General features: G+C 39.6%; 1 protein-coding gene across 1 annotated transcript; it reads right to left on the reverse strand.

Annotated features, from left to right (window-relative positions):
- Positions 1-1918: 1918 nt before the first annotated feature.
- On the reverse strand, positions 1919-12408 carry aldocb (aldolase C, fructose-bisphosphate, b). Its single transcript, XM_007259600.4, has 9 exons — positions 12254-12408; positions 6450-6569; positions 5848-6059; positions 5477-5531; positions 5171-5331; positions 4759-4842; positions 4489-4663; positions 3732-3931; positions 1919-3167 (listed from the first exon to the last, which is right to left on the reverse strand). The coding sequence occupies exons 2-9, from the start codon at positions 6559-6561 to the stop codon at positions 3075-3077; spliced, it is 1092 nt and encodes a 363-aa protein (XP_007259662.1). The 5' UTR covers positions 6562-6569; positions 12254-12408; the 3' UTR covers positions 1919-3074.
- Between the last annotated feature and the right edge of the window lie 18 nt (positions 12409-12426).

Here is a 12426-nt window from a genome sequence, read left to right on the forward strand (position 1 = left end):
AAAACAACAACAACTATTGTAGCCGATAGATTTTCAACAGTGCATTAAACAAGCACAGGCTACACATCATATACCAGCCAGCCAGAGTTGTGGTTATTTTACGCTTTTAAAGGGAAGGTTTTAGACTGAGTTTGAGCTGGATTTTTTTTTTGGACCTGGCAACCCTGTAGCCACCACAACCTAGCACATTTTAAAGCAGCCGGTGTTTTGCCTCAATGAATCGTTCTCACCAGTGACACCTGCTGTTCAAAGAGTTATATGACAGATTAAATGAATCCTGAGCAAGAGTATCCTTAAATATCTGTGTATAAAATAAATTATTTTGCCACTCTGTCTCAATTAATATAATAATGTATTTTTAATGGAAATAGCTGAGTGTTGTTGTACACTGACACTGAACACAATAGTGCTTATGGAACTGGGGGAGTTAAGCACAATAAACTGCATCAGAGTAGTATGTGCAAAAGGACAAATATAACATTAATTCTTATAAAAAAAGAAGCTTTATAACTGTGTTGGGGTGGAGGTGATAATTTTTCTTCAATAAAATCTACTCAGCATTAGAGAATACATTTTCACATGGCACTGAGGTGCCCGAAGTGCACAAACCAGCTCAGTGCTAGCCTAGCTAAAGAAAATGTAAATATTTACGAATGTTTTGTTTGCTCCAGTAAATAAATGGATCTTATGTCAACTAAAAAAAACACGAGGTGCTACAAGGCTCGAGCCCTCTTTATGCTGTAGCGACACTCAAAATGAAACGATCACGTGTCCCACAGAATCCGAGGCCTTGTTTTTTAATCAGTCACGTGATTTTTATAATAACGATACAAACCTCGAACCTGCAGGCTTCGACGCTTCACTTCAAATGACCATCGCTATCTTGCAGTGCTAGTTTAGCTGTATATAACGAAGCAACATTTAGAACTGAACGCCTTTAAACCGTAATGATCGATATTAGAACAAAGAAGTTCACATAGGAATACCTGATATTTAGCAGTTTAATTTCAATTATACTCCCCCTTTGATCTCAGAAGTCTGAATGACTTCTTTATTCTAACAGCAAGTCTTGGGCTCCTAAAATGTATTTTACTCTGGACTCAACATGGGAGGTTTTACCACCAGAGTAGGATTTTCGGTTATTGGTGGGAGTAGGATTTAGTTTTGGCATTGTGTCATTTTTACAGGATTTACTCTTTACTGTACTTCAGCTTTATATTTTTCTGCACACTGTGCTTAAAAAAAACTCTCCATATACCAGTTATTGTGTCTACTGCTTAAAATGTGCCGTTGGAAGGTTTGTGTCGGATGCTTAAAATGTGTTGAATGGTGCTCTCTAGATGCTCCTAGATTGTGTTTTGATGGTGCACCAGTGTCTGCTAGTTTAGGACGTGCCAGAGTATGCGACAGCCATTTACCACGTGCTGGATGGTGTGCCAGGCTGGTTTCGGAGGTGCAGGCTGCTGTAGATTGTGTCAAATTAAGTGCCAACGGTTTTGTAGCATGTGTCAGACAGCGTGCTGGCTGGTTTAGAGTTGTGGTGATGGCTGCTTAATATGTGCCAGAGGATGTGGTTTAGAATGTGCTTGTTAGTGTGCGCACTACTTCATGACATGCCGGTTACCGTGCCAACTCAAGAGGTGAAGAAAATAAGTCTTGGCTTTTAATTAAAGTGTAGAATTTTTCTTATAATTGAAGCCATTTAACAAAAAGACGTTTTCACATTGTACATGGAAGCTGCTGTGCTTAAATAACGTTAAAGACAGTTTAGACAGCATAAACTAAAGGATTATCCACTTTTTGTATATCCACTGTGGTAGGAAGCTGGGCCTGATAAGATAATGTAAGCACATGCTCTGTGTTTTCTCAAACTCCAACAGCAGATAAAGTGTATATTTCAAAAATGAACAGACATGTCTTGAATTTTAAATTATTTTATTTTATAGTTTTTGTTTCTAATCTTACACACCAAGTGCTTGAGAGGACAACAACACAATGACATCACAGTTTATCCAAACCAGCAGTGACTATGCTCTTTCTCCCTCTGCCAAACAAAACTGCAGAAGTTTGGTCCAAGCGGCAAAGTTAAGCCATGGAATTATGCTTTACATTACGTTATTTACGTTACATGGTAATCTTTATAGTACTTCAGTGTACCAACGTGTCACCACACTGGGGGGAGAGAGAGCATAGCACTCATGCGGAATACACAGAATAATAGAACACATTTAATCATATAATTTTCCATATCTTTCAACCCATTTAAGTTAGTATTCTGTATTTAAAGCAAACAGACGCACACAACCCAAAAGACTCATCACTACAATAGATGAGAATAGAACACTAAATAAATGCTGCTCAGTGTCCGGTGTTAGTTGATCATTGTGAGGCTGTGCGTTGCGTAAGTGTACTGACCTACCCGCCACTCTCTCCATTGGTCCACTCTCTCCACTGATTCACCCCCTCATTGTAGAATAAGACTGATTGTTTTGTTCTTGGTTAGCATTTTCACTGTATTCTGATCAGTGCTAATGCAGACGCATTATGTCTCATAACATGAATGGATGAGACCACACAACACATCAAACTGGAGAGGCTGTAGCTGCACTTTATGGGAATGTGGGAGCTTAACTGACTCAGTGGTAAAAACTACACAAGCTGGGGAAAGGGTGTCAGAACTGAACACTTGTACAAAAAAAGTAAAGAATGTTTTCCAAAAATATAACTTGAACTAGTTGTTAATATCTAGCCGCAGTGGCAATACCATTTACTTATTAAATACAGCACGATGACCACTTTTGGTACCAGTGTTTGTATAACATTAGATTTTTCAGCATCTCCCATAACATCTGTGAGCCTTTTAAGCCCCCCTTAATCTCTTCTTTGAATCTTCTCCTTTCCATTTTCGACACATTTTAAATAGACAGAACATTAGTAGTAGAACATTGCAATGACGATCCTAAAAAGTACAGACAACAGCGCAGGCCTGTGACTGGTTGGTGACATGGAGGGTAGCAGCGGCAAAAGATACTATTGGTCGGCGGCAGCTGGAGTAGGCGGGTGATGGGAATGCTTTAATAGGCGTGGTTGGCCACATACAGGGACTGTCCTGCAGCTCCAGCGGTTCCACTGGACACATACTTGCCCCGAGAAGCCAGGCCATTAGCCTGTGGAAGAGAGAAAAAAAAAATATATATATATATATTTTTGTTACAAATATTATTGTTAGTAAGATGGAGAAAATCACAACAGAAGAGCACAAGGCTACAAGTAATTATACATTTCATTGGCACGGTCTCCCTTCATCAGCTTCCAAGTAATTATGTTAATTAGATATTGATTAGCTTGATTGATTTAGGGTTACAGAGAAAAAAAAAACAAAAAAAAAAAAACATATGCACATCCAGTCTCTTGCTGCATTCTCAAAATCATTCTCAATTATAACAAAATAATCTAAAGAGAACACAGACAGATTTGAGATTATGCTGCACTGGGCTCTACATAAATAAATAAAACCAAATTTTTGTTAATTTAGTTGTGCCAAAATGTACTTGGACATTTTTATTAAAAAATTAATAAATTGACACAGGCTTTTAGTTATGAGAGATTAAATCTTTGCTTGACAGTAATGATTTGGTTAATGAAACTGCTGTAAGATTTATACCTCTAATATCAATATGCCTCTGTGCAGTAATGGGTTTTGAATATCATGTGATATTTGAATAACTGACCTCAGCACGCTTGATAAACTCCTCAGTAGCGGCCTTCTCGTTGTCCCTGGCTCCACGCCAAGCATTGAGAGCAGAAGCCTGCAGGGCGCGGCCATAGGAGAAGGTGAGGGCCCAGGGCCTGGACAGAGGGCAGTTGTTGATTGCGTTCAGGTTGATGGATGCCTCCTCTTCACTCTGTCCTCCGGACAAGAAGGTCACTCCTAAATTAAAAAAAGAAAAATCCATTCAGCTACAGCCGCTTTAGCCCTGCTTTAGCCAAAGCATCGACAGAAATGTCAATAATAGCAACAGAGCTTCCCTGTCACTTGCTGCAGTAGGGCTGTGCAATATAGACAAAAATGTGATGTGTGAAAAAGCTGTTGGTTATCAGTTTCATCTGCACACATTTTTCACAGGCTAAGGGATAGCTTGGTGTGTTCATTGTGGACCTCTACCTCGAATCTTGTTTCCACACATGAGCATGAGTAAAGAGCTCCCTCTGTTTTTGCATGTTGATAATATAGTTTGAGTTTGCTGTTTATCAGAACAATATATCAGCCCTTACAATGTATTCATCATGGAATATCATTTTGTGACCTACTGCAGTGCGAGCCATTGTGAAAGCACCTTAGAAGTCTATTGCCAACTTATGTGATTGCGTAGACAGGAACCACATCAGCAGTTCCAGGTAAAATACAGCTCAACTCTTATATAAACACACACAAGTTAGTTTTAACTACCTGAAAACACTTTGGTCATAAACAGTGTGATCCATTACCTGGGACTGCTGGAGGGACGGTACGACGAAGAGCAGTGACTGTAGCCATGGCAATTTCCTCATTGGAGTATTTGGTGGGGCAGGAATGTCCTGCTGTCACCATGTTGGGTTTCAGCAGTGTTCCCTCCAGGTAGACATGGTGGTCAGACAGAGCCTTGTAGCAGGCAGCAAGCACCTGAAGAATGACAAGTGATATTAGAGAATGAGCTACTCTGAACTACTCTGCATGCAGCTAAACTGCTGGTAAGTATATGATGTGAAAATATCTACCTTCTCTGTGACGTACTGGCAGCGCTTAAGGTCATGCTCACCGTCAGGCAAGATCTCTGGCTCCACAATAGGCACAATGCCATTCTAGAAAAAAGAACAAATAAACATTACATACTGTACGAAGTATAATTCTTTGCATCAATTATAACCAGCTTTTTCAGAAGTCTTTGATCAAACATTACATTCATAATGTACTGTTTATCTCGCCTAGCAAATTTTAGTGTCTTTCTGCATCCAAAAGCACACCTGATCCAAATAAGACAATAATTTACAAGCCCTTCCTGAGTTTATGTAGGGTGGTAAAGAAGAAAAACACCACAAACATAGGTTTGTACTCCAAGACCGGAGCTGAAAACCGCTTTCCAAGCAATTGTGGCTTTATGATGTTTCCCTTACTAACAAACAAGCTCACCTGCTGGCAGATGCTGGCATAGCGAGCCAGAACGTTGGCATTCTCCATGATGGCTAGCTCTGATGGTGTGGTCTCACTGATCTTTAGCACACTGCGCCACTTGGCAAAGTCAGCTCCATCCTTCTTATACTGAGCACAGCGTTCTGACAGACCATCCAGTCCTGCACACATGTCCGAACAAGATCCAAACATATATATTTAAAATAAAAAAAATGTACTGTTAAATGGGGACACATTGATAATTATAACTTGATGATTAAAAAGTGTGTATTTATACTATGCTTACGTAGGCCATAATGTACTTACCCTGTGTTGTGGTCTCGCCATTAGTTCCTGCCAGAGGGACAACACCTTTGTCAACCTATTGGGAGGAGAAACAATACTGAATTACAGTTCTAAATTTTTATTATTTAAGCTTGTGGGCACAGACTTAAAACATTCAGCTCAAAGTGTGAAAATGAAAGGCCACCTGCTACATATGCCCAATTTAAATGACCTTCTAATCCTAATCCTGTGGTATTTATATATACGCTGACAGCTACAGGACTTACAGGAGGGTACACAGTTGGATTTGCATGATCACTGATACACTCACAGAAACCACAGTCACTGTCTTTAGGGATGCACATGCAATTGAGGACTGATCTGAATTAATTACATTAAAATTGTCACTTTACCTTGATTCCAACAACAATGCCCCTGTCCTTGATCATCTTGACAAAGGGTGTGCCATCATCTGCGTTCTGGTACAGTGTCTCGTGGAAGAAGATAACACCACCAATGCAGCTGTCAATGCGCTGGTCAGCTGTGAAGAGGAGCTGGCGGTACAGACGGCGGTTCTCCTCTGTGTTCTCCACACCAATGGGGTTAAGACGCTTAGCCATGCTGCCTGTTTACAACCAAAACATTTAAAAGATCAGAGAATTCATTACTAAAAAAAAAAAAATACAGGTGCTGTAACAGTTCAGCTGCACATTTTTCACACTCTGAATTATTTACTGCAATATTATACTTCTCTAGAAACTGATATTAACAATGCATTTTGTATTAAAGAGTAAAATAAAATGAGTCAGCAGAGATAAATTAGACTCTATTAAAATGTCACAAACACAAATGGTAAAAATATACACTTGTATTATTTAAGTTTTCATTTTATGTGCCTTACAATACACTGCCCGTCCTGCGATGCAACTACTGTGCATATTTATAGACCAAAGATGTACATGTCTAGTAATTTGTGACATTATTAAAGCAACAATGTTCATGTTCTCATTCTGACCTGTGGACTCATCGGCAGCGAGGATTCCCTTGCCAGGTGCGACGATGCGCTGGGCGATTTCCTGCAGCTCCTTCTTCTGCTCAGGAGTCAGGGCTGGGTACTGGTGTGTCATGTTGGCGGCTGCTCAAACACACAAACAAAAGACAAGAGGTCCGGTCATCACACTGAAATACAATAGTCATTTGATGCCGTCACAGCAGGAAAATGGTGAAATGGCAGTTATACTGGTTTAGCAACCATATGGAAATTATTATGCAGTTCCTGGATTCCTGGATCACCACTGTATCATCTATACTTTGTACAGGTTAGCCTCCTCAGAATCAAGTCAAATATATTCTGATTTTCTGTACTGTAAATTCGTATAGCATAAACAGTCAAAACAATAATAATAAATAAAAAAATAACTGAAAAATAACCATGCCAGACCAGCCCTCAAATATGCTGAATACAGTTATCCAAAAATATGTCAGGGTATCAATGGGGCTCTGGTTAAAATTCTGCACAGCTCACAGTAAGCCGGATTACATAACCATGAGGGAAGTGTGGCTACCACACCATTTTCAGCCTGCTGCCTTATTACTGGTCTCCAGGGAGATAAAGAGAGAGTGAGAGCAAGCAAGAGAAAGCAGGAATGACTGAGAGCAAGAGCGGGTGAGAGATTATGTAATTATGCTTGTCTAAACTTTGGTGTCAGAGCTCATTACTTCTGCTCAGTGGTCAGTGTGCTGAGTGTGCTATACAGAGTACTTTTCCAAAAATCCAAGGCAAAATTAATGTATTTCTCATTTCCCTGTTTTTCGGTTTATTCAACATTCAGATTTTGAATAAAGACCATTAACAGAATAACAGTTTAGTATAAGATGTGACCTTTGCCTAGAATGTCAATAAAAGTGTAACCTTAAGGCTACACTGATCTCAATTACCCTTGCTTGCTGTCGATTGCACTCGCCCCCTCCCCCATATCCACTAGAACAAGCCAAAACCGGCACAGACTGGATGTATGAACAACATTAGGATGCTGTGGTCAGCTCTGACAAAATCAAGACCCCCTCCAATTGAGTAAAAAAAACAGTTAAATACCATGAACCAATTAAATAAACAGACACCTTGCACATACGACAAAATGTCATAAACCATACAGAGATAAGAAACAGTGTCTGGACAGTGTCAGTTTTTCATCATCTGTATTTTTTAAGGCCACTGTCCTCATAGCAGAGGGGCTTATACCAGTGCAAAAAGCATGCTTAGCACCTCTGCTGCACAGGCTTTGTGAGAGGCTAGACCTCATTGACTCAGCTCAGCAATGGAAGTTTCCATTGAAAAACAAGCCTAGAGCCTAGGCAACGTCCCACCCATTCATCACCCCCACTATACACAGGGGACGTATGGGATCACTAACACTGTTCAGCACTGAGGTAAACAGGTTTTTAAAGCCAGTACAGCAAAAGGTGTCCCCCACCAACCTCTAAAAAGCTGTTTGTTCTCCTTGCTTTCAAACACTGACCCTGCTAAAGCCCTTATATGCTAGGAAAAATGCTGTATTTCAATTTTTAAACTTTTCTTTAAAACAGATCCACATTTCAGGACCAGGGTCAGTTACTTACAACCCTAATAACTGTAGCTGCAAGTTAACCTATTCAAAGCTCAAGTATTACAATTTCAAACCCAAAGTGACTGAATATTTCTGATCATAAATAATACCATTATGTATGAATTGAGTATAAGGATGGTATACAAAATGAGAAAAAAAGCACATTGACACCTGGTCACTGCATGAGAACAGTATCCGGATTGCAGTGTGAAAAGAATTTATCCACATGCATTAACACTTGGTAGTCAAATGCATTTTTGGTTAGTGTAAATTCGGTTGTTCTGCACGCAGCTTAAATGGGTCTCACATTAACTACTAAAGTAAAACCCCTCCCAGTATAACTGAAACATCAGTAATAATTGCCATGAAACAAGTGAATTTGCATATTCTGTCCCACAATGCAACAGGATTTCAGTCTGACTAACCAAAGGCACATTTCACTATAGAGTGTAAATGCATGTGGTAAAATCTTAGCAGGATACTATTCTGATACTAGTCACAAAGTAACTAGGTGTTAATGTGGTCTTAATCATATCTTAAAAGAATCACAGCACAGTCATCATGAGAGAACAGTGAGTACCACTATGAGTAAGCTTTGAGTAACTCGTGCCATGAGGATAGTGTAGGTATAACTGTAGGAACATCCTGCCCTCCTTGAATGTCCTGTGGTAGTTCTGTGTAAATCAAAAAACTCCTAGCACTCCTGGTTGTGTCAAATTGTTCCCCACATCCCTATTTCGTCTGACACAATCTAAACCCTCACGCTGCACATGAGCACATGATTAGGTCAATAAAATAATTAGAGCTGAACAAAAGAAAGTAAGTCATTAACTCCAAGTAGCAATATAGATGGCTGGAAACCAAATATGTTAGGAGTGGTAGCACGAAAGAGAATGACTAGATCAGGCATGCTCACAATAGAGCCTCTGACCGGCAGCGCATCAGAGCAAATCACATCGTGTGCTCAGGTTAATCCTAGGCTTAGGGTTGTGAGATCAATGCGCTCCAGTCACAGTCCTCTACAGCCTTCAGCACATAAACATTCAGAGGAAATATTAGGTAAAAATAAACTAACATTGTTTTTGTTTTGTGTGCGTTTGTGCACGGAGCAAGACTGAGCATCATAAAAAATGCAAAACCAGCATCCAGTGTCATGATTCCATTACAGGAAGCAAACAGTTACACTGTTTGGCTGTTACGCTTTTCTGTTCAATTCTAAATGAAATGACTGACTGGTAAAGAAAATAATTACACTCGTATCAGAAAAAGAGAGTACATTTTAACGAATAATGATGAGAATGCGTTTTATAACAGTACACATAGTTTTTGATTTTATAATTAGTCCTAAATAATCAGGCACAATTCTTTCCAGTTCAGATCTGCTAACATATTGAGATGTGTGTATTTATTTTCCTAAACTAAGGGCCAACATTTACCGTCGTTTCTGTGTAGCATGTTTCTAGCTGGGTCACATGATTCACAGATGTTATGGCCACAAAGGACGATTGTTCAGACCCATGATGTGCTGGAGCCTGAGCTTAAAATAGCACGATGCGACTACCTGCTGACTGCAGGCTTGTGAGACAACCCCTTCCGCACGTAGCCCCTGGGAAGGACACCAGGAGGTCAACTGCACATCTCTATGACAGGGTAGTGGTTTCAGCATTAGAAGCAGTTAATAGTAGTTCAGATGAGGAGATATTAGAAAGGGACATTAATTTGAAAAATAGCTGTCTAGCTTGGACTGCTGCAAAATGTTGAAGCATTCAAGGTGAACAATGTTAATTCATCTGCAAGGATGCTGAGACTCCCTGACACACCCTAAATTCATAAATATACTGTTTTAAGAACCATCATTCATAGATACAATAATAATAATAATAATAATAATTTCCTAAAACAAATTAAACTCTAGCCATTTGCAATTTTTTAGTTTTGTTTATTCACTTTACTGTTAAGGCTGAAATATGGGGAATGTGGGGATTTTTACGTTACTTAAAAATGACAACATCTAAAACATGTAAACTAGGTATTTGTTACAGAATATGTAACTACATTATTATTTCAAGTAGTAGCAGTATTAGTAAAATAAGTATAGTGGTGGTAGCAGCAGTAGTGTTATTCATACACAATTTCACTAAATCACAGTGTTAATCATAAATCAAAAATGTATTATATTTAGCATTAGCACGCCCTTAGTGTAACGTATAGTAAGTTCCACCCACCATAATCAAACTAGTCTGCATCCTCTCCTTTCATATGGTGTGTTTGTTCTGCACTGCGTCACGCCAGGAGGCAGACCACCTCCCACTCATGTACCTGTCACATCCATCACAGCAAGGCCCTGACGACTCGGCCGTGCCAGGAAATGATCAGACAGCTTATGCTGCTTGTTTGATGTGCTCCTACTGTTTTCAGTCACATCACACAGTTATGATGTGATGTTTCATTAAACAACAAACTGCCATAATCCAGGTGATTTTTGGCTCAAAATGAGAGAAAGGTCACCAGTATTGAATGCAATATAGAATGTGTTCAATTTGTAATTAAAATGATCAGAGGAACGTACTCCAAGGTAGAGAGAGAGAGAAACACTGCTGTGTTGAAACTGGATCAGAGGCTTAGCTCAGTGCCATTACCCACAGCAACATACAAGAAGAGAACCAGAAACGTCACACACACTCTGACCAATGGGAGCTGTCAAAGGATTGTCAAAATTCCAACATTGAAAAATGATGCCTGTGAAGCAGTTATGTTAAATAAAGGTTGTTTAAAAGGTAATATATCCCATCATTAACATAAAAAAATTACATAAGAATGTAATAGTAACCTGTTGCACTAACCTTCATTTTTGTTTTTAATTATTAAAGGTCATGTAGCCACATAACTATACCGTAACCTAGGTGACTATAAATCATCATCTCCGTCGTCCACTCGCAGATATAAGTTAACGTTAGGTTAGTTACCTAGCTAAGCTATGTCTCTGACTTTATTTTATTTCCTGCCTTTATTTTATTTCCCTTTTTATAGCTGTAGAAAATGCGTGAGACGATGACTCAACCAGGCAGCAACAGCTTTTCCGGTGAGGCTAAGCTTTAGCGTTAGCTAACCTAACGTTAGCTCACCAGCTCTGTGATGAAGTGCCTACGTGCAGATAGACACACAGCTCTGTTCCAGCATCAACCTCCGCATCCATCCGCATGCAGACAGACAGACATACGCCAACAGCGACTAGCTAAACCAACACTCTAAAAAAGTACGATACTGCTGTTTAAACACGGTTTCCCCTTCAAGCACCGTCCTGCCCTTTAAAACGTTATCCTTCCTCAATGCGGAAGAGGAGGAGGGGAATGTCCTAGCTTAGGTCGTGTTCAAGGTTGCCAGTGATGGGGACGGCGACATTTTTACCCTCAGGATGCTAGCTGTTTAACACCCCTATATCTAACCTAGTTACCCGTTTCTCTTAAAAAACTAGCTAATGTAGTAACGGTAGACATTTAACTAAACATAAGACATTAGTTACCTTAGGTTAGCTAACTGGGGTTAACAGGATCAGTGTAACGATGCGTTATAAACTATGAACGTAAGAATATTTGAATATGTGCATCATTTCAAATTTCAAACGAAGATTTTAGCATAACGGCTAAATTAACACCTCGCTAGCCGTAAGCTAGTTTAGCGAATTGAATATAACTAGCTAACCTACATTAGAAACACCTGTAGCTGGAATTAATTCGGATATTAAAACGAGCCCCTACATCCTTCAGTTAGCTAGCTAGCGTTAGTTAACTGACGCTTTAATTCGCTAGCGAATTGAATATATAACATATTAAAAACACACGTAGCTGGAATTATTTTGATATTAAACGATATTAACCCAAAACGAGCCCCTACATCCTTTAGTTCACTAGATATCCTAACGATAGAGAGCGAGGCCCGGTGTTCTATCGAGTTGTGCTACCCATCGATATGTGCTTCTTTACGGCACTGCGCATGCGCCCATAAACATTTTTTTATATGTTTTCATGTTTTTCATGATAATTCCTTAAGTGTTCACGAACATCAGGTCTACTTTCTTCCTGGCTGTAAATAAACTTGAAAAACGTAGCGCTAGCTAACTAAATATAATCATTTTAAAAATTAAAACACGTTAAAAAAAAGAAGCACCTAGGATAACCTACAGTTCCGTTCGTGTGTGATCTGAAGCACTTACCTGGTTGGAGTGTAAGAGCTAGAGACAGAGAGCGGATGAAGCGGATGCTCAGCGGCTGCGAGTCTGGAGTTCTGGTACCGCAGCGCAACGTGACCGCTTACAAAATCACGACCCGCTCGTGAATATTCATGAGCTCATGAATATTCAAAAACGTGCTGCCAACGTCTCTACGT

This window comes from Astyanax mexicanus, chromosome 17 (assembly GCF_023375975.1).
Source record: "Astyanax mexicanus isolate ESR-SI-001 chromosome 17, AstMex3_surface, whole genome shotgun sequence".
In the NCBI taxonomy this organism is placed as follows: domain Eukaryota; kingdom Metazoa; phylum Chordata; class Actinopteri; order Characiformes; family Acestrorhamphidae; genus Astyanax; species Astyanax mexicanus.